At 41.2% G+C, this 22953-nt stretch overlaps 1 protein-coding gene across 1 annotated transcript in view; it reads left to right on the top strand.

The window, feature by feature from the left end:
- MARCHF5 (membrane associated ring-CH-type finger 5) overlaps positions 1 to 9794 on the top strand; it is a 74010-nt gene extending 64216 nt beyond the window's left edge. The window contains exon 6 of the mRNA XM_069753795.1: positions 1801 to 9794. Within this exon, the coding sequence (XP_069609896.1) occupies positions 1801 to 1917 (117 nt within the window). The 3' untranslated portion in view covers positions 1918 to 9794. The remainder of the gene's footprint in view (positions 1 to 1800) is intronic.
- Positions 9795 to 22953: the final 13159 nt, after the last annotated feature.

Here is a 22953-nt window from a genome sequence, read left to right as displayed (position 1 = left end):
GAAATTACATGGTACAAATGAACCAACCTGCTCCTGAACGTGGGACAGAGAACCTCAACGCGCGTTTCGCACACTTGGTTCCTCGGGGGCGCCTTTCTATGCTATTCTGTACTAATCCAGCAGACGGTACTTACCGGTTATGTTAGTTATTGTGGTTAGGGGTTACATTACTTACTACACTAGTTATTGTACCTGTTGCACGCTGCACTTTAATATCTGATTTATTTATGTGATCATATTTGACCCTCCGAGTATTTAGTTTACATATATCTTTTATGGGCAATTATTTTACCAATTTTTTCAGTAACAGTAATTGTGACCTGCCATTTAGTATAATAAGTGTATTTGTCATCGGATACTATATTAAATTACCCTCTTATTGTATTAACTATTGTGGCTTTATTGTGAGGCTATATTTACTGCATTATTGGCACTCTGCACTTTATAATTCCTGTACCAACTGCTCAGTATTAGTACATAAGACCCATTGCTTTGTATAATAGTTGCATTGGTTATTGTATGCTCCCTATAAGTGAACCACTTGTTGGAACAGCTCATATGGCCTCATTGTGGGGCTACATTTACTGTACTGTTTGCACTTTACTATTACTCGGTTTGTTTAATGGATTTGATATGATACTATGAACCTTTAGCCTATATACTCAATTTTGTGATTTTCTACATTGATCCTATAGAGAGATTTTGAGCTCATTGATTTCTGTATGTGGTTTATCTGTAATATGAAGCGGCTACTCTGATGATTCCTGTGACATTCTTTACCTGTGCGTGGCACTAGTGTGTTGCCCGTTTCTCTTCTTTGTGTCTCTTATTATTGTGTCTCTATTGATAATCTATGATTGTTGTTTGATTATTTTTAGAACATTTCTAATAAACTTACAAGTACTTTTAGCTCACGTGTCCATTTCTTTTTTGGGTTTTCTGTGCATTTTGTATGGCGGAGCTTATATGTTGCTCGCCCTGTTAGTTGGTTTGTTGTTTAACTCTTTGGATGCTGCTATCGATCTCTGACATTGCAACCGTTCAGATGCCAATCTGTGTGGCGAGTGTTGGGGGCCGCACACGGATTGTAACCATTTAAATGCCAATATCAGAGATTGACCGCAGCATCTAGAGGTAGGAGCCGGCTGTATAGCACAACAGCCACCCATCATGTATGGAGCAGGCTCCGCTCCTGAGCCCTTACACATTTGCCTGCAGCCATTTGTGTCCGGAAAGGGTTAATGCGCCAAAATTGGCTTTAAGATGCTCATACATAATAGACTAAAGTTTGTGAAAATGGACGATTTCAACCATAAGAAATGTTCGGGTGTAATTTACCAGTAAATCATCAGTTTAGTTGAAGACATTCATCGACTGGAACAAAGGCAGCTTTGTTTGATTAAAAGGGGTATTCCAATCTCCAAGATCCTATGCCAATATGTAGTAGGTGTAATAATAATAGCAAATCCTTCCAATTATAAATGTGGTATAGTTATCCTGATTCACTATGTCGCTTACCCCATCTGTAGGGCATTGCAGTAGCTTAGTGATCCATGGTTACAACCACTAGTAACTAACTATCTCACTGTATGTGTGGTTGTAACCATGGATACCTAAGCTACTGCAATGCCTGCCCATGGGGTAAACGACATAGCTAATCAGGAGAACTGTACTACATTTCTAATTGGAGATATTTGCTAATATTATTTTACCTACTATATATTGGAAAAGGATCTTGGAGATGGGACTACCCCTCCAAGCATTGTGCCATTTTTCACACCCATACGTCTTGTTTTCCAGGGTGGCATAGCTTTTGTGGCCATAAAAGGAGCCTTCAAGGTGTATTTCAAGCAGCAGCAGTACTTACGCCAGGCCCATCGGAAGATCCTCAACAACTCCGAAGCAGAGGAAGTATAAAGCTTTTAACCTTTCCGTGTCCTACATGTCATAGTGACTCTCCCCCATCGCACGGTCCTGGGATTGTGGACGAGCTGCGGCTGCTACGACGTTTTTTTTCTTCTTCTTCACGACACACGATAAAGCACTTTTATTTAGCAGGATAAGTACTTACAAGAGTCGGCGGCCGCGGGAGATCGCCGTTCACGGCTCTAGACGATCCGATCATCGTGCCGTTGGAACCATTTTGTTTTGCATCTCACATGCTGGTTCTAAACCCCGTAGTATATTGTACGCGGAGCGGGTAGATTGTCATCTATATGGGAGAATAAACCGAAGTTTGTGATTGCCATTTTTATATTTTTCACCACCTGCATGGCGGCTTTACCCATGCGGGGAATAAAAAGTGGGGTTTTATTTTAATTTTGCGGGGAAATGATCCTTCCTGAGGACGGACACAGCGGCGCAGTGATGCCGGTGTTACGCTGAGCTCATGCAGCTATTCTTACACTTATTGATTTGTTGGCTCATTTTAATGAACGCGGAAACGTCCTAACGCCGGTGATGTTTTGTTTTACTGTCCCAGGGAATGGGATCTGCTGTGTTGTGCATTGTGCCGGTTGCTAGTATGGCCGCCATGCTGCATGTGCGTGTCTTTAGTAACGCTGATGTGAGTACATGGGCTGGCACGGTGTTGTGTTATTTTCTTTGTAAGGGGCATGGATCACTTCAAAAAGGACACTTTATGTTTTGTATAATTTACTCTTACATCTCGCTTTGGATTCACTGGAGGATTTGTTCCATTCGGACGCCTGGCGGCGTAAAAGATAACAATTTTCCGTTTGGGAGACCGCACCATAATTGTAGGCCCTGGCGTTAAGAGGGTCTTCTCACCCACCCTATATCCATCCAACAGACACCAGGGCTATCTGTTCTAGCCTGGTTTTCGATGCGAACCTTCTCCGAGGTTTACCAAGGCCTCAGCCTAGGGAATCTGAGTCTAATGACTCTTCCAGCCTTTGCGCGCTAGGTTGGCTTCTCATTACCTCCTCCCTACCTTCTGATGCTGGTTCGGGACATCCTTAGTGCTGTATGGTACAAGAATACTAGGTTTTGGATTCATTGGGCTACATCGATCCCTACCTCTAAACTACAGGCTGCAATGTTGGAGTAAGCACAAAAAATGTCAGAATTTCTCTTCTAGCGTGTAGTCTCAGACATGGCATCGTCCGAAATGATAAAATGGAGTTGGCCGTCCTCTAGCCTGGACAAGCAGGCAACCCTGAAGACTCTTGTGTAATACCGCCGTTAGAATTAATAGGCGCTTTGCTGGGAAGACTCTTGGTGACGCACGTTTGTGCAGTCTACAGGGTCACTGCCTACTTTGATGGTTATTCAGATAGAACACCAGACAACTATAGTTATTTTTTGTTCTTAAATATTAGTGGATTGAAACAAAAAATATATGTATACACTCCTCAACATTGAAGTTGTAATACCAAGAAGGAAACGTCATGGAATTGTGGGAATCACATGATGGATTGTGATATTACTGATATGTAAATGATGAAAGAATGGAGACAAATTTTTCAAAGTGAAAACATCTGATTTGCTCGGTAATGAATATGAGCGCCATGTGCAGAAATCCCCACACCTACAGCACTTAGTTACTAATGGTTGTCTGAGGAATGTTCTGCCACACTGAATGCACTTGTACAAATCATCAAGATTCACTGCTGGCAGCTCCTTTGCAATAGCCAATCAATGACGCCCCTGATGTGCTGGATGGGAGACAAGTCTAGAGACCCTGAAGTCCATGGTAGCACGACCAACATGTGGCCTTGTTTGTTGAAAAAAGTTTCTCATTCCCTTGTGAAGGCCTTTTCATTGCGTTGACTACATTGTCTCCAAACCAATCTCCAAATACGATTGTGTTCATGACAAAAGCGGGACTCATCGCTAAAGAAGAAAGACTTCTGTTCCAGCTTACAGTACCGTCTTTCCCTGCACCATCATAGTCTTTTGGAAGCGGTAGTGTGAGGTCAATGCAACACCTGTAGCTGGACGTCTGGCTTGTTACCCAATGTTGTGAAATCGCCTTCTGACGGTCTGTGTAGACACTATTTCACGCCATGAGCTTGAATTGTGACATCCAATTTTACCTGCTTTACAGAATGGATCATTCGTGCAACCATTCGGCTATTTTCCCCCAAAGTGTCACAGGAGCCATTTTTCAATACAAGAACTTTGGGCCACACGTTGCTTGTGTTTGTGTTATTGTGGCCTGTAACCTCTCCAGACTTGTGTCCCATCGAGCTCATCTAGGATGTCAATAGTTGGTAATTGCAAAGGGAGCTGCCAGCAGCAGATCTTGATGATTTGCCGAAGTGTGATTGGCGCAGCAGAAGATTCCTGAGACCACCATTAATAACCTCATTGGTAGCAGCCAATGCATGTAAGAGTGTGGATTTCTTTTCTTTGCGTGGTGCTGATACTTGATACTGAATAAATCAATATGTTATACTTTGTTTTTAGTCCTCATCATTGGTATATCATTAACATGTTTATCCATCCTGTGATTTCCATAGCTCCATGTATTTTCCTTCTTGGTGTTGTAAATTCAATGTCTAGAAGTGTATATTTATATCTAGTCTTTGGTTACCTGCTGATCCTGTGTTGACATACTGGAAATGCATGTTCAGCCAATCACTGGCCTCCGCAGAGACCAGTATAGTGATTCGCTATGGACATTTACCAACACATTTTGTGTAGAGAAATAGGATGCTGAATTGCAGGGGACATTGTAAATGTCAGAAGGGGAGCATTAAGAGAAGAAAGTATTGCATTTTTTAAAATAAGTACCGTGGCATTGGTTATCCCTCAAAAAATTCTTTTTAAATAGGTTATTCGAGAATGCAATGTGATTGAAGCGGCATCTCTTCCTAGTCAGGTGTCGGGATGGGCTGTAGTCTGAAGAAACCTAACTCTCGAGACCTGTGTCTCAACTGAAAGAGGAGCTATATTGAAATTGCACAAACTAGTGAGAAGTGTGTGACAGAAAAATAAATAAATCTCAGCTGAGCATGGTTTTTATGCGCCAGAAAATTCTGTAAAAGCTTTGAAAAGTAGCACAATTTTGGTGATATCTTGCATGACGCCACTGCTTGCCTGATTAATGACGAGGTGTGGCGCTCCTTATGCCAGAAATCTCATTCCAGTCGGTGTGTTGAGTTGTGTTTCTGGCGTAGGGTACGCCACTCGTCAGATACTCCAGATTCAACAAGAGGCAAGCACCTTTTCATGAATCAGGAGTGTCTTCACAAGGCACCGTATCAAGACCGACAAGAAAATCGCCAGTCTTGATGAATCGGGGCTTTGTGCTTCTTCAGCTGAGATGATTTATTTCTTCTCCTATCACAGCCCTTCTCTTCGGCTCATGCATGCACGTGTGCTTACAATATATCTCCGAGAAACAGATCTTAGGAGCTGTGTTTCTTCAGACTGCAGCCCCTTCTAACGTGAGTAGGGTGGGCTGACGTTTGAATTATGTGATGGGGGGCCTTTTTATTATTTGGGAGTTGACCAGTGGCTTAGAATTGATTAATAAAAATAAAAGAAAATTTGCTGTGGATTATAGAAATCTGATACACACACTGCTGATAATTTCTATGTGGAAAATGATCTACACTGTGATTTCGTTAAATTCTGCAGATATTTTACGGTGGATTTCACCTTATTGAAAATTTGCAGCAAAAAATACATTACAGATCCACAACTATATTTTATGTTGCGGATCAGCAGAAGAATCCTGGGTGGATTTATCTTTCCCTGTCATGTGCACACATGTCCTAGTCCAGAGCTAAATTTGCAAATCTTCCAGTTGCTTTTTTAAGCAGTCAACAACATTTGGTGATTTGTACCCGGTGGAGTGAAAATCCTGTGGACCGTAATTTTTCACGTTCAGAGTCTGAGGAGCAGATGCAGAGTTATTAATGCAGCTCTGGGCTACAGGAAACTCTACAACTGATGATTAATACAAGTAAAGCAACGTAATTACCAAGTTGCCCATCTTGCACCAAAAAAAAAACACAAAATTGCTGTTTTTGAATGAGCATTGTATCACACAATACATGTATGTATCATCGTATTCCACAGTGGGGTCATGACCAGTGCGGGATTTCATGATTTCATTACATGAGCCAGCCATTACATGGTTCACCTAGCCAAGTAGTTGTAGTGAAACCTTCAAGTCATCCAAGACCATTGGTAGTTTTTTTAGCAAAACTGTGAATATTGTGTGCTGCTGTTTTTAGATTATTTTATTAATGTGAGATGCTTAAATTCTCATCTGTATACTGGAGAAGAAGAGCGTTTACATTTTTGTGGACGTCAACTTCATGGACAACTTTTCGTCATACACATTTAGAAAACATGACTTTGTGCGATGGTGTCTTAATTGTGCGTCTCAAGAAGTTGCATTACTAAAGTTGTAGTTTCACATCAGTTTAGGCAGCACGGTGGCTCAGTGGTTAGCACTGTTGCCTTGCAGCGCTGGAGTCTTGGGTTCAAATCCCACCAAGGACAACATCTGCAAGGAGTTTGTATGTTCTCCCCGTTTTTGCGTGGGTTTCCTCCGGGTTTTCCGGTTTCCTCCCACACTCCAAACACACGATAGGGAATTTAGATTGTGAGCCCCAATGGGGACAGCGATGATGATGTCTGTAAAGCGCTGTGGAATAATTAAGCATCATCTTAAGGATCAGAAGCTGCGGCGCACTTCCATAGTGGTTGGGTCGTGAGTCACATTTGACCCCATTGGACTGGGGATTTGGCCATGAGAGTTGAAGTATCAGGTTGACTCACTGTGTTGGGCAGGGGTAGGTTTTTCTGTTATTACACCACTAGCATGGATCACTGAGCCCCACGCGGCTTGCCCCTCATAGGTATTTTCTTATTCCGCTTCCTAGGACTTACACGCCTATATAGACGACTGAGGAGCGTTGATCCTACTGACCTAAAATACAAAGGGATTGTGTCATTTTTAACTTTAGGCCTTTAGAGATAATTTCATCTTCAACTTGCTTACCTGCTCACAGTAATGTAGACCCAGGGGTGCCCAAACCGTTACATGCCGCTGTACCCTCTCTTTTCTCTTAGGACAAATTGATTGGGGGGCGTGCAATACCAAAAAAAAGCCTTTGGACAAGAATCGCGATGTTCTCGAGAAAAGAAAATTAAACAGTTTTTTCCATTCCCGTAGAAGCCTTTTATGCAGTCTGTTATTTTCTATATGACCGGTCACCTCCTCTCGTATGGATGTAACATAAGAGTAAAGAACAAAAATCAACAAAAATTATTTTATAAATAATAATGATGATGATTTAGTAGGAATTAGGGGCACGTGTATTGGCCGGCTCTTGAAGCTCTTTCCACAGTATTTTGCTGTGTAATGTACAATGCGATCATAACTGTTTTATATTAATTATAATGATTTTTCATTAAATTATTTATTTTAATGGGATGGATATTAAATTTCAGTATGTATTAAAGGGATTGTTCTACGTTGTATATCTTTCCCTCTCTGATAGCAGCACCACTCGGGGCTCTCGGATATATTTTGGGTTTTACAGCACGACCCCGTCTTACTGGAGACTTACCGAGCTGCAATCCCATATACAGCGCATGGACAGGAATGGCGCTGTTTCTGGAAATGTGACAATATAATGTTTGCTCATACTTCAGGTGCCCTTTTCTAAAAACACTAAACAATAGTCACATCATCCTTCAGATGAATGACCTAGAGCTGCAATACCAGACACCGCCACATGCTAGAGGAGGCACTGCTTTAAAGGAAAATAAGCAGAATCTTATTTATTTTTTTCTTACTCTAGTCAAAGTTGTTCACAAGTTACCACTGAAAAAAATGGCATAAAAGAAATATAGAATGTACATATAACAATAAAAATACCAAAACAATGGCAAGCGACTCTTAAGCCCCAGCCCCTTACTATGTAAAAAAAAAAAAATATATATATATATGGAGCCTTTTGTCTAAGTTCTCAACTTCTAGTGAATTTTTACTCTATTAACTGAAATTTACATTTCTGAACATTTTTTGACAACTCACAGGGTTGCACCCTCCCCTCCAGGAAGAAGCGAAAACTAGACCTTCAGTTATCTGTGAAACTATCTTTTTTTCTGTTTACATGATTTTCAATACTATTCTTCCTATGTTTTAGGAGAATAAACCATACCGATAGGAGAATTTGTCTTTACCGATGCTGGAGGAGCTACTTTAAAGGTCCTTTTTAACCTGGCTCGACAATGGGTCAAACAAGCTCTTGTAAGAATGCTCATTGCAGATTATTGGCCTTCGATCATCCAACTAACCAGCAAAATTGTTGGATCTTCTTTTTTTTTTTGGGAGGGGGGGTCTTAAAATCCTTGTTTTCAGCAGCACATACCATGTGTTTCTAGCGATGGCAGAAATTATGGGAGAGAGATCGATCGTGTTAACAATTGTTCGTTCTCCGATCAACTTGTTATATGGTGAAACAGAGCTCATTCTCAGCAGAAATCTGCACATGAAAACCCAATTTAAGCCTCTGGTTTTCAGTTCCAGCAGATTGAAATGTATAAATGTAAAGATGACACTATATAGCATAAAATAATAGGTTTTGTTTGGTGACCCCATTTTAGTACCGGCTACCTTCCCTCCAGAATAAGGATCAATGGTCAATGGCCGGCTTCAGACATCTGCACAAATCTGTCCGAGCATAGAGAGCAGTGCACCCGCCAGCCATGGTCAGTTTGTACATTACGGTGCGTACTCGGACGGATTCACACAGATGTCTGAAGAAGCCGTAACTCTGGTTTAGCAGACCTATAATAATCCGACCTCCGAAGCACATGTGCTCTCAGAAAGAGGTGAGGCGAGTTTCATCCCAAGAACAAAATGATCAGACGTATTGAAATTCCACCTCTCAATCCTCTTCTCCATAACATCTGCAGTCAGTGAAGGTTTGGGAAGCTCTCACACACAATGAGATGGTCGGCCAGTTAGATGTTCTTGGATTTAGTCAATTTGCATCAAGTTATCGACAGATTTAGTTTTTGCAAAAGGGTCCTGACTTGTGAAAAAAGGAATACATCCTGAAAGGACACCGGCAATGTTGTCTAAAAGTGGCCATGCTCATTAGATGATTTAGCGATTTAGGTGTGACTGGTCAATCATCTGTGAATGGGAGCGTCCAAACCTTCCCTCAACGACGGAAGGTTTTTCGCAGGTTGCATTTCAGCTAGAATTGAGCTACTGCTAGAGATGTATGGCGGGCTTACTGCCATCTTCCTACTAAGAATGTCGGTCATTCATGTGTGCGAGGAGGCCGGAAGGAATAGCTAAACGAGTGTCCAGTTACCAGCTCTCAAGTTATATGACCACCTTAAAAGTGCACTACCAATGTAATTTCCCAATAAGGTTGGGTTTCTTAGGAATTCTATATTTGTTCATGGTTTCCCGTTACTTTGGGTCTGGTTCGACCATCTAATAAGTCTTGTGATTCTTTTCCCCATGTCATGACACTACTTGTTGGGACTTTCCGGTGTAATGGGGTGGAGGTCATTTGCATGCTCTGTCCATGGTCATCTCATTAAGTAACCATTTTGTGTCGTCGTTATAGGAATCGATTACCTTTCTCCGAGTGTTCTACATTGTCACTCTTCAATAAATTTTTAACACTATTCATTTCGCGGCTCACACGAGCCAAGGGTCATCATTTTAACGTTGTTTAATTGACTTTTGCAGATATTTGGCTACAGTAAAGTAACGCGTCCTGCTGTAAACATGATTTTCCTTTTGATGTTTAAATATTAATAAAATATATATTTCCAAAAAAAAATATGGATGTTCAGAATCTTCACCCATAGACATTTGAGCTGACAAGTAACCGATAGAGCTCAGTTGCACCAAGTGTTACCACTGGTTGGGGCTTCACCATGAGCTTGTTGGTTCTTCGTGAACGGCATGGTCTTCTATGGTTTTACACATCTTCCTATAGGACATTGTTGCACAGATCATTGGATATTTATAGGATATCTGTGGACACCCATTTCAGTACGTGAGTTTGGAGAATTTATTAGTACAAGGTTTGGTTGGACAGAAAAAGTGAATTACACAGCCATGTAGTCTCAACTGACCCAAATCTGGTTGTACATGATCAGAAAAACATGGTTTTATACTTTTCCTAAACAACAACACACTATCCATTGGAAAAAAAAATAAGCCTTGTTTCTATAAAACCTAGGCGACCCACCAACCAACCTGCTCATGGAGACCTCAACATGAGTTTAAAGGGGATGTCTGAGTTGTTTTTGGAGAACCCTCCATCTTTACAAAATGTTAAGACGGAAACGTTTTAATTCATTGGGTCATCAAAAGAAAGTCCATATTTCCAAAAGAAGCTGCTAAGGAGTGGTCGATGCTTCTGAAGATAGTTGAGTCACTAGCATAAAAGCTACATTTAATCATTTTAGTCTTTTGAAAACCTGGGATACACCTTGGATCCTATAGATGAAGAGATCATAAAGCCTAAGGATATTAAAAGATTCATGTTCAAGATCAACCCCCCAGAGAAGCCATCACGCATGACTCCAGGCTTGATGTCCTTGATCTGTAGATTGAGATTCCACTCAAGAGGAGGCTTTTTCTAATTCCCACAGAAGGGTCCTGCAACTAAAACCTTGGCAGGGGAATGCGGCTTTCAGCATTAGATTCTCTGCAATCCTTTGTTTTGAAGAATTTTTTTTGCCTCCTTTTTAAATAATTCACCTGATTAAACATCATATCGAAAGATGGACTGTCCAGCCCTGGTGCAATGATTTTTTTTTTAAATGCTTTCTCATTAATACCTACACTGTCCCACAAATAAAGGATCACAACAATAATGCCATAGGGCCAATATGAGATCACTTTTTCTTTTGCATTCATAGTCATCCAAAGATTTGGAGAATTACTAAAATGGACAAATATACCCTTCTCATCAAAGAAGCCCTAATTCCACAGATCTCACTGGTCTATGAGAAAATTACTCTTTAAATCAGGTTTTTGTGTAACTTTTTTTATATATATAGTTTTTTCATATTTTTAAAAATAAAATTTGTAATTTTGCAATTTTTACACTGGCCACTGGGATTTTTTTTTTTTTAATTTTTATTATCCTTTCAGGAAAAGTTTACCAGAATTTTCTGATCAATAGAGGATTGCAATGACAGGTAATGCCTCAATATACAGCTGATAACACAGGATCCACCAATGACAATAGGTGAGGTCACAGCTCACCCCCTTCCCTCCACAATGACCTTTTGCACACGCTCATTAGATGCTTCTATACGGAAAAAAATTGATTTAAGATTCGACAATTGTGGCAAAAGTACATGTGTAAAACAAAAAAAGGAAATTAGTGTCTAAAAATGACCTTGTGACCAGTGTGAAAATTACATTATTCCTGCTTTTCATTTTTAATACACATTGTGCGGTTTTAAAACATCTCTATATTTAACACAAAAAAACCTGATTTAATCAGTTCATCATTTTCTGATATTTTCCTGTTTGAGATCATTTGTAACATCTTTATATGGTTTAGATTGGAACACAACAAACAGTGCAATTTGATCTTTTTCAACACGTACCTGATTCTCCTGGATTCATCTTTCCAGATGTCCCTGTTTTTTTTCCGGAAGAAAAACTATTGAAAATCAGAAATTTTTGTTTTGTTCTTCTTACACCCTAACTTTCAATCAGGAATGCAATGTCTACATCTCCTGTCTTTATGTATTTCGCCAGTAAAGCAGGCCCAGTACAGATGATGGGCAGGGCAAGAAGATATTTATCAGACATGTATTGGACAGAAAACATCTGTAGTCAATCATTTTTCTCTCTCCTCCAAAGCCTGGATATCTCTTCTGAACATGGACCTTCTGAAGAAAGGGGCGCTGGTCCTTGACTCACTCATTACACATGCATGACCATTGGGGAGCTCATTCCTACTCGATGCCAGTCAGGAGCACCTAAAACAAATGTCTTCAAAGTACAAGGAACTGTCTCACCCTCTTATAACTCTATCCCTCGGATATCAGATCAGAAGATATAAAGACAACACAATAGATGTCACATAATTGAGCAAGGAGATACATGGTCAATATTCCTAAAGGATCTTCTATTTTGGCAAGGAGCCTCAACTCTTGTTGACAGCAAAACATGAAAGGTGAAAGACCAGAAAATAATGGACTCCTTCAGTAGCGTGATATCGGTCCAGGGAGACTGGTCCCCGAAGCCAGAGAGTTTAATTGAAAATCACAAAAATGTAATACATGTCTTGGACTTTTGGATTTGGAAAGGGACGTCATGAAAGCTCCTCAAGGTGTAATGTGTAGGTGTCACTTTTCTTATGTCCCTATAAAGTGGTGCTTGAAAGTTTGTGAAGCCCTTTAGAATTTTCCCTATTTCTGCATAGATTTAAGTCAAAACTATAAGATTTTCAAATCATCTCGGTTAAACTAAAATGCTCCAAATTGGTCTCGTATGTCTATAACACAATGTTCAGTAATCTTCTGGCTTATCCAGGTGATCTTTAGTAGACTGGAGAGGCTTTCTTCTTGGAGTCCTGCAATTCACACCATTGTTGTTCAGTGTCCTCCTGATGGTGAACTCATGAACATTAGCTAATACGAGAGAGGCCTTTAATTGCTTAAAGGTAATCCTAATTCCTTTGTGACCTCATAGACTATGGACACGCCTTGTTCTTGGAGTGATCTTAGTTGGTTGACCAATCCAGGAGATGATGTTGTCTTGAACTCCCTCTACTGATACACAATTTGACTGTGGATTGGTGGAGTGAAAATTTTAGAAATGATCTTGTTACCTTTTCGAGCCTAACAAAAGTCAAACTTTTGACGTTGGATCATTTTCCACTTATAAAAAAAAAAATGACAGTCTGATATTTTTGACGCATTTGATTTGGCTTTCTTTTAGCTTTGGGACTTCTATAAAAATGAAATATAATTTTGTGTAAAATTTATGGAGAAATATGGAAACTTCTGCACGATTCACAATGGTTATAGCAAAACTGTAGTGCGTGTCCTCAATATTAATAGTATAGTCCAGTGCAGTAGGTCAGACTCCTGAGCAGAATGCCCACCTGGCCTGAAGTATGGCTGGGACCACATTGTGACATGCAGCACTCAGCAGTGGGAGGAGGGCGCTGTTGTAGCGGTCTGGGCTGGCTTATACTGAGCAGTGGAAGGAAGGGCGCTGCTATAGCGGTCTGGGCCGGCTTATACTGAGCAGTGGAAGGAAGAGCGCTGCTGTAGTGGTCTGGGCCAGCTTATACTGAGCAGTGGGAGGAAGGGTGCTGCTGTAGTGGTTTGGGCTGGCTTATACTGAGCAGTGGAAGAAAGGGTGGTGCTGTAGCTTTCTGGGCCGGCATATACTGAGCAGCGGGAGGAAGGCAAAGCTGTAGCGGTCTGGGATGGCATATACTGAGCAGAAGGAAGGTGTAGCGGTCTGGGTCGGCATATACTAAGTAGCAAAAGCAAGGGGGCTGGCATAGTGGTCCGGACTGGCTTAAACTAAGCATTAGAAGGAAGGGTGCTGCTGTAGTGGCCTATAGCCGCTTATAATAAGCATTTAGAGGAAGGGCACTGTAGTAATAGCCTAGGCAGGCTTAAGGAGGCCACTGCTCAGTACCCTTGTACAGGTCCTTCTCAAAAAATTAGCATATAGTGTTAAATTTCATTATTTACCATAATGTAATGATTACAATTAAACTTTCATATATTATAGATTCATTATCCACCAACTGAAATTTGTCAGGTCTTTTATTGTTTTAATACTGATGATTTTGGCATACAACTCCTGATAACCCAAAAAACCTGTCTCAATAAATTAGCATATTTCACCCATCCAATCAAATAAAAGTGTTTTTTAATAACAAACAAAAAAACCAACAAATAATGTTCAGTTATGCACTCAATACTTGGTCGGGAATCCTTTGGCAGAAATGACTGCTTCAATGCGGCGTGGCATGGAGGCAATCAGCCTGTGACACTGCTGAGATGTTATGGAGGCCCAGGATGCTTCAATAGCGGCCTTAAGCTCATCCAGAGTGTTGGGTCTTGCGTCTCTCAACTTTCTCTTCACAATATCCCACAGATTCTCTATGGGGTTCAGGTCAGGAGAGTTGGCAGGCCAATTGAGCACAGTAATACCATGGTCAGTAAACCATTTACCAGTGGTTTTGGCACTGTGAGCAGGTGCCAGGTCGTGCTGAAAAATGAAATCTTCATCTCCATAAAGCATTTCAGCCGATGGAAGCATGAAGTGCTCCAAAATCTCCTGATAGCTAGCTGCATTGACCCTGCCCTTGATGAAACACAGTGGACCAACACCAGCAGCTGACATGGCACCCCACACCATCACTGACTGTGGGTACTTGACACTGGACTTCAGGCATTTTGGCATTTCCTTCTCCCCAGTCTTCCTCCAGACTCTGGCACCTTGATTTCCGAATGACATGCAAAATTTGCTTTCATCAGAAAAAGTACTTGGGACCACTTAGCAACAGTCCAGTGCTGCTTCTCTGTAGCTCAAAAGTGGCTTTACCTGGGGAATGCGGCACCTGTAGCCCATTTCCTGCACACGCCTGTGCACGGTGGCTCTGGATGTTTCCACACCAGACTCAGTCCACTGCTTCCTCAGGTTCCCCAAGGTCTGGAATCGGTCCTTCTCCACAATCTTCCTCAGGGTCCGGTCTCCTCTTCTCGTACAGCGTTTTCTGCCACATTGTTTCCTTCCAACAGACTTACCATTGAGGTGCCTTGATACAGCACTCTGGGAACAGCCTATTTGTTGAGAAATTTCTTTCTGGGTCTTACCCTCTTGCTTGAGGGTGTCAATGATGGCCTTCTTGACATCTGTCAGGTCGCTAGTCTTACCCATGATGGGGGTTTTGAGTAATGAACCAGGCAGGGAGTTTATAAAAGCCTCAGGTATCTTTTGCATGTGTTTAGAGTTAATTAGTTGATTCAGAAGATTAGGGTAATAGGTCGTTTAGAGAACCTTTTCTTGATATGCTAATTTATTGAGACAGGTTTTTTGGGTTATCAGGAGTTGTATGCCAAAATCATCAGTATTAAAACAATAAAAGACCTGACAAATTTCAGTTGGTGGATAATGAATCTATAATATATGAAAGTTTAATTGTAATCATTACATTATGGTAAATAATGAAATTTAACACTATATGCTAATTTTTTGAGAAGGACCTGTATGTAGTGAACCAAGACCATTTCTATATTATTATTATACATTTTTATAGCACCATTTATTCCATGGCGCTTTACATGTGAATTACATTGTTGGTCATTCATTTATCATGCAATATTCCATTTTATCTCTGCATTGGTAATTAACAAATCAGAATACTGTAATGCAGTTTACATCAGAGAATATTGCAGCTTCTGTGCTGCCAATTGGATGTTTATGGGCTCGATCAGCTACAATGTGGCGTAACCCACACTGTTATACCACCCACAGGATTAACAGTAGAGTATACAGTTGTGGCCAAAAGTATTGACACCCCTGCAATTCTGTCAGATAATACTCAGCAGTTTCTTCCTGAAAATGATTGCAAACAAATTCTTGGTATTATCTTCATTTAATTTGTCTTAAATGAAAAAACACAAAAACATTTGTCCTAAAGCCAAACTGGATATAATTCCACACCAAACATAAAAAAGGGGGTGGACAAAAGTATTGGCTGTGTTCGAAAAATCATGTGATGCTTCTCTAATTTGTGTAATTAACAGCACCTGTGGCACCTAACAGGTGTTGACAATAACTAAATCACACTTGCAGCCAGTTGACATGGATTAAAGTTGACTCAACCTCTGTCCTGTGTCCTTGTGTGTACCACATTGAGCATGGAGAAAAGAAAGAACTGTTTGAGGACTTGAGAAACCAAATTGTGAGGAAGCATGAGCAATCTCAAGGCTACAAGTCCATCTCCAAAGACCTGAATGTTCCTGTGTCTACCGTGCGCAGTGTCATCAAGAAGTTTAAAGCCCATGGCATTGTGGCTAACCTCCCTAGATGTGGACGGAAAAGAAAAATTGACAAGAGATTTCAACGCAAGATTGTGTGGATGTTGGATAAAGAACCTCGACTAACATCCAAACAAGTTCAAGCTGCCCTGCAGTCCGAGGGTACAACAGTGTCAACCCGTATTATCCGTCGGCATCTGAATGAAAAGGGACTGTATGGTAGGAGACCCAGGAAGACCCCACTTCTTACCCCGAGACATAAAAAAGCCAGGCTGGAGTTTGCCAAAACTTACCTGAAAAAGCCTAAAACGTTTTGGAAGAATGCTCTCTGGTCAGATGAGACAAAAGTAGAGCTTTTTGGGCAAAGGCATCAACAGAGTTTACAGGAGAGAAAAAAAAGAGGCATTCAAAGAAAAGAACACAGTCCCTACAGTCAAATATGGCGGAGGTTCTCTGATGTTTTGGGGTTGCTTTGCTGCCTCTGGCACTGGACTGCTTGACCATGTGCATGGCATTATGAAGTCTGAAGACTACTAACAAATTTTGCAGCATAATGTAGGGCCCAGTGTGAGAAAGCTGGGTCTCCCTTAGAGGTCATGGGTCTTCCAGCAGGACAATGACCCAAAACACACTTCAAAAAACACTAGAAAATGGTTTGAGAGAAAGCACTGGAGACTTCTAAGGTGGCCAGCAATGAGTCCAGACCTGAATCCCATAGAACACCTGTGGAGAGATCTAAAAATGGCAGTTTGGAGAAGGCACCCTTCAAATATCAGGGACCTGGAGCAGTTTGCCAAAGAAGAATGGTCTAAACTTCCAGCAGAGCATTATAAGAAACTCATTGATGGTTACCGGAAGTGGTTGGTCGCAGTTATTTTGGCTAAAGGTTGTGCAACCAAGTATTAGGCTGAGGGTGCCAATACTTTTGTCTGGCCCATTTTTGGAGTTTTGTGTGAAATGATCGATGTTTTGCTTTTTAGTAACATAGTTAGTAAGGCCGAAAAGAGACATTTGTCCATCCAGTTCAGCCTATATTCCATCATAATAAATCCCCAGATCTACGTCCTTCTACAGAACCTAATAATTGTATGATACAATATTGTTCTGCTCCAGGAAGACATCCAGGCCTCTCTTGAACCCCTCGACTGAGTTCGCCATCACCACCTCCTCAGGCAAGCAATTCCAGATTCTCACTGCCCTAACAGTAAAGAATCCTCTTCTATGTTGGTGGAAAAACCTTCTCTCCTCCAGACGCAAAGAATGCCCCCTTGTGCCCGTCACCTTCCTTGGTATAAACAGATCCTCAGCGAGATATTTGTATTGTCCCCTTATATACTTATACATGGTTATTAGATCGCCCCTCAGTCGTCTTTTTTCTAGACTAAATAATCCTAATTTCGCTAATCTATCTGGGTATTGTAGATTTCCCATCCCCTTTATTAATTTTGTTGCCCTCCTTCGTACTCTTTCTAGTTCCATTATATCCTTCCTGAGCACCGGTGCCCAAAACTGGACACAGTACTCCATGTGCGGTCTAACTAGGGATTTGTACAGAGGCAGTATAATGCTCTCATCATGTGTATCCAGACCTCTTTTAATGCACCCCATGATCCTGTTTGCCTTGGCAGCTGCTGCCTGGCACTGGCTGCTCCAGGTAAGTTTATCATTAACTAGGATCCCCAAGTCCTTCTCCCTGTCAGATTTACCCAGTGGTTTCCCGTTCAGTGTGTAATGGTGATATTGATTCCTTCTTCCCATGTGTATAACCTTACATTTATCATTGTTAAACCTCATCTTTGCTTCATTCTTTTTTGTGTTTTTTCATTTAAGACAAATTAAATGAAGATAATACCAAAGAATTTGTGATTGCAATCATTTTCAGGAAGAAACTGAGTATTATCTGACAGAATTGCAGGGGTGTCAATACTTTTGGCCACAACTGTAGCTTGGAGAGTCTCCCAATATATTAAAATATAACTTTTAATCAAAATACTAAAATGAACAAAAACATAACACACAGAAAACCACAAAGTGCTTGTGCAAGCCTGTGCTCAGAGATAAAAATTGGTTTGATCTCACCAATAGAAACGGATGTATATCCACAACGAGTTCCTCTCAATTATGCCAGGAACAAAGAGGTCCAGATTACAGGATGGGGTATGTGGTTGATCCCCTAATTCCTTGTCGTGTCCCTGTAGTTACTTCGGTCCTAACAAGGACAGGCCCCAAGTGAGCCCTGCTACAGACAGCCACCAACAAAGGAACAGGGTCATAAATCTCTCTACGCGTTTCCTCCCCAGTCATGCGGATTCATCAAGGGAGTTCAGTAAAGCCATATACTCTATAAAGCTATACTGATGTTTATGGGCTTGCTCACAATTGCGAGTAGCCAGCATATAGCGAATGCTATCTGATGTTTTATCGGATAGCACTTGCTCCAGTGCTATACTAGTTGGCACTTCTCTGTAGTATATTTTTTTCAAATGCCAAATCGGCCTGAGAAAAAAAAAAAACTCCCTGCATGTTGCTATTGGCAGCGTATATCAGACGGCATGCACCCATACGAGTCTGGGTGTGTGCAAAACATTGGACTGCGCTCGAATGTCATCCGCGTGCAGTCCAATATACGCAGACTCACACAATGGAGAAATTAAGTTCTCCATCTTCTCAGCATCTGTGATCCTATTTTCGCGTGATCTCAATAAAGTGACGCTCGGATCACGCTCGCAGCAGTTTGAGTTGACGGTCGCGTGCTTATCGCATCTCATTCTTTCTGCTGTTTTCTATAGAACACTGGTTGCCATGACAACAGTGAATGGCATAAAAGACGCGACTTGTCTATGGGAAATGAACACTAACACTCCACCATTGTATCTCTCTGCTAACAACTGGACGTGGATCTGTGAAAGGGTCCAGGAAGCCCTTAAAATTCACACCATGGTTTATTCAGAATGTGCCTCCGAGTGATGAGAAACAAAAGTGGTGTGAACTTTACCAAACTAATTACTGGTCCATCATCCACAAAAACATAATAGCGGGGCCCTGATTTATCATAAGTAAGTGATAAACTTGTCTTGTTGCTTACAGCAACCTGGCTGGAAATACAGAAAATAATTATAATGATAAATAAACTAACAAACTTTTTTTTTTTTTTTTAAAGCATACCCCACTTCCTTTGTATTTATAGAGCGTTCCTTAGAGACCAGGGAGTACCCTCTGCATAGGGATATGTTCATACTGATGTTTTTGAATGAAGCACTACAAATCGTAATGAAAAACTTGACGTTTCGGCTCAGTTTTTTCTCCAATGACTCAATCTGCACATACCACTAAGGAACCACATTGGTGCTTTCATCTATACAACAGCGCTGTTTTTAAAAAGGTTTTTCCCTTTCACAAAACTTCTGCCTTGATGTAAACAACTGGTTTTATCAATTTTGAGTGATATGATGATAGATTTGTAGTTTATCTTGAATGATATGATGGGACTCCCTGATGAAGGATTGTGGCGAAACGTGTACTCCAGGGGTGTCAAACTGCATTCCTCGAGGGCTGCAAACAGGTCATGTTTTCAGGATTTCCTTGTACTGCACAGGTGATAATTTAATCACTTACACACATAATGATTGCAGCACCTTGTGCAATGGTAAGGAAATCTTGAAAACACGCATGGTTTGCGGCCCTCGAGGAATGCAGTTTGACACCCCTGGTCTACTCTGTCAAAGGTAACCCAATACTGTTTGGCATGTAGTTACTTTATTTCTTGCTCTATTTACCACTTTGCTAACTTCTGGATCTCTCTAACCAATTTATAGATTTCTTGTTTTAGCATGGCCAATGTGTTTTTTTTACTGATATGTTGTAAATTTATGGCCATGTAACTTATAGAGTACTATTTGATTTTACTTTTTATTTCAAATGATTTGCTGATGGTACTTCTGTAGCAATTTAGTGGTTTAATAGTTTACATTTCTACACGTCTTTTGCATTTATATTGTCTCGTTTCGCTTGGTCCGGTGCACCTTCTACTGTGTGATCCTTATGTTTTTAATCTATTTGTATATACGTCATTGAATAAATGAATTTCTATTTTTCTGGCTGCTTATGTAGTATTTATTCATGCAGAATGTAGAAACAGATTGTAGAAAGGTTAAAGGTCCTCAATGACAGAGCAGCAGCACATTGTGCTTTATAAATTAGCATCTTACATTTTAATGTTGAAAATAAACAATCCTTTTACCGATCCTGTGAATAAATGTTACTTTCTGATCGGTTTGGGGTAGTGAGTGTCCAAATACTGTGACCTCACCAATGCCGAGAACAGATCTTAGTGGCGAAACCTTGTCATCTAAGGCTATGTTCACACTTTGCGGATTTTGCTGCAGATCCGCAGCGGATTTGACCGCTGCGGATTCGCAGCAGTTTCCCATGAGTTTACAGTACAATGTAAACCTATGGGAAACAAAAAACACTGCACATGCTGCGGAAAAAAAACGTGCGAAAACGCTGCGGATTACATTCCGCAGCATGTCACTTCTTTTCTGCGGATTTTCACCTGCTCCAATAGGAAACTGCAGATGAAAATCCGCAGAAGAAACCGCAGTAAAAACCGCGATAAATCCGCAGTAAAAACCGCGACGGGTTTTCACTGCGGATTTTGGAATTCTGCTGCGGAAAAATCCGCAGTGGAATCCGCAAAGTGTGAACATAGCCTAAGTCTGCGCTCAGATGGCTGTGTGCCCTCTCCTGCTGCTATTAGTGGGGTTCGTTCTCCCCATCTGGGCACTTTTCTGCATACAGGTTTCCATAACATGTTCTTACATACTATGTATTGACTTTTCCCTAGGTGCTTCTGGCAATATTTTTGGTATGATCATTTTTTTTTTCACATAGTTTATACTGACTTGGTCATTAAGCTGATTGGATATTTGTTTACTATGATCTTAGTCTATTATCTACTGACCTTTGTCATTTGTGATTTTTTTTTTCAAAACAGGTTGATACATTTGTTCGATCCCTTTTCACATTCTAGCCTATGTCCCATCCTCTGATGACGCCGCAGATGTTGGGGGGGACAATTGTGCTACATTTCTATGTCCTATTCTGCCAGATAAGGGGTTGGCACCTCCAAACCTAATGTGCATAAAAAAATAGCAGAGCACTTTATTAATAATAATAATAATAATAATAATAAATTCTGGCAGATTAGGGACATAATCACTTTTAGACCCTAGCTAATTTTTAATAATTTAAATTAATAAAAGTTAATTTTTAGGCTTTCTAGCGAGTTTATTTGGGGTTCTCCCCAATGTAACTTTTCACGTTTGATTACAGTCCGGGGCTTTATAACACTCATATTTACATACAGACCATTACATTTGCTATAGGCAGCGGTTTCTCTCATCAGATGGGGCCGACGCCAGCATTATTGCTAGATTTTGTCTTTTTAAAGTTTTTAATGTATTTTGTTTTGGCTTATATGTTTAATAAATATTGACCTATGGGTGATCCCATAAGTCAATATCTTCATTTTGTCATGCGAGAAAATTGGGCTGACTGCTAATGACACTGCTCAGGTTCTGTCAGTCTGATCGGAGCGCCATCTTACCGTGATCCGATGCTCTGGCATGGTCGGATGTAAACCCCAACATTAGTTACTGAACGTGTCCCTAAACACAATGTCAATCCACCCTTACCCAATACCTACCCAAAAGTAGGCGCCAGACCTCAGAACTCCCCACACAACTGGCTCCAAGGTTTCGTATATCACCAATACCCCTGAATGCACTATTCCTGGCTATCCTTCTGCAAAAGCAGTCTTATTTTTTAATTGTAAAAATCTCACCAGAAATGCATTTTTTTTTTGTTTTTTTTTTTATTTACTTATTTTTTAAGTGGTTTTCATTCCTGGCACAGTTTGATGCTTTTTTTTTTTTCAATTTTTTTTGTTCAACCTTTTGATTTATGTAAAGTTTGGTACAGATATCACAGGGAATTTGCCCCAAATTAGTGACTTTTTGGCAGCAGACAGTGATTGGAGTGAGCGTGTATAGGGGGTGACCTTGCATCAGTGAAATGGCCAGATGCGTCCCTTCCCCAAACGCCGTAGGATAAGGGTACCGTCACACAGTGGCACTTTGATTGCTACGATGGCACGATCCGTGACGCTCCAGCATCGTAACAACATCGCTCCAGCGTCGTAGACTGCTGTCACACTTTGCAATGTACGACGCTGGAGCGATAATTTCATGACGTATGTGCGATGTAGAAGCCGTTGGTTACTATGCGCACATCGTATACAATATCGTGCACACCTTTGTTACACCATGCGATCATGCCGCCACAGCGGGACACTAGACGACGAAAGAAAGTTTCAAACGATCTGCTACGACGTACGATTCTCAGCGGGGTCCCTGATCGCAGGAGCGTGTCAGACACAGCGAGATCACTGGAACGTCACGGATATATCGCTGGAACGTCACAAATCGTGCCGTCGTAGCGATCAAAATGCCACTGTGTGACGGCAGCCTTAAGGTACCTTCACACTAAACGACGCTGCAGCGATCCAGACAACGATCCGGATCGCTGCAGCGTCGCTGGAGAGCTGTCACAGGGCCGCGCTTAGTAACCCGATGTTTACCCTGGTTACCATCCTAAAAGTAAAAAAAACAAACACTACATACTTACCTTCCGCTGTCTGTCCCCGGCGCTGGGCTTCTCTGTACTGGCTGTGAGCACAGCGGCCGGAAAGCAGAGCGGTGACGTCACCGCTCTGCTTTCCGGCTGGCCGGCGCTCACAGCCAGTGCAGGAAGCAGAGCGCCGGGGACAGACAGCGGAAGGTAAGTATGAAGCGTTTGTTTTTTTACTTTTAGGATGGTATCCAGGGTAAACATCAGGTTACTAAGCGCGGCCCTGCTCTTAGTTACCCGATGTTTACCCTGGTTACCAGCGAAGACAAA

The sequence above is a fragment of the Ranitomeya imitator genome, chromosome 2 (genome assembly GCF_032444005.1).
Source record: "Ranitomeya imitator isolate aRanImi1 chromosome 2, aRanImi1.pri, whole genome shotgun sequence".
Taxonomy (NCBI): Eukaryota; Metazoa; Chordata; class Amphibia; order Anura; family Dendrobatidae; genus Ranitomeya; species Ranitomeya imitator.
This window is presented reverse-complemented; position numbering and strand designations above follow the sequence as displayed.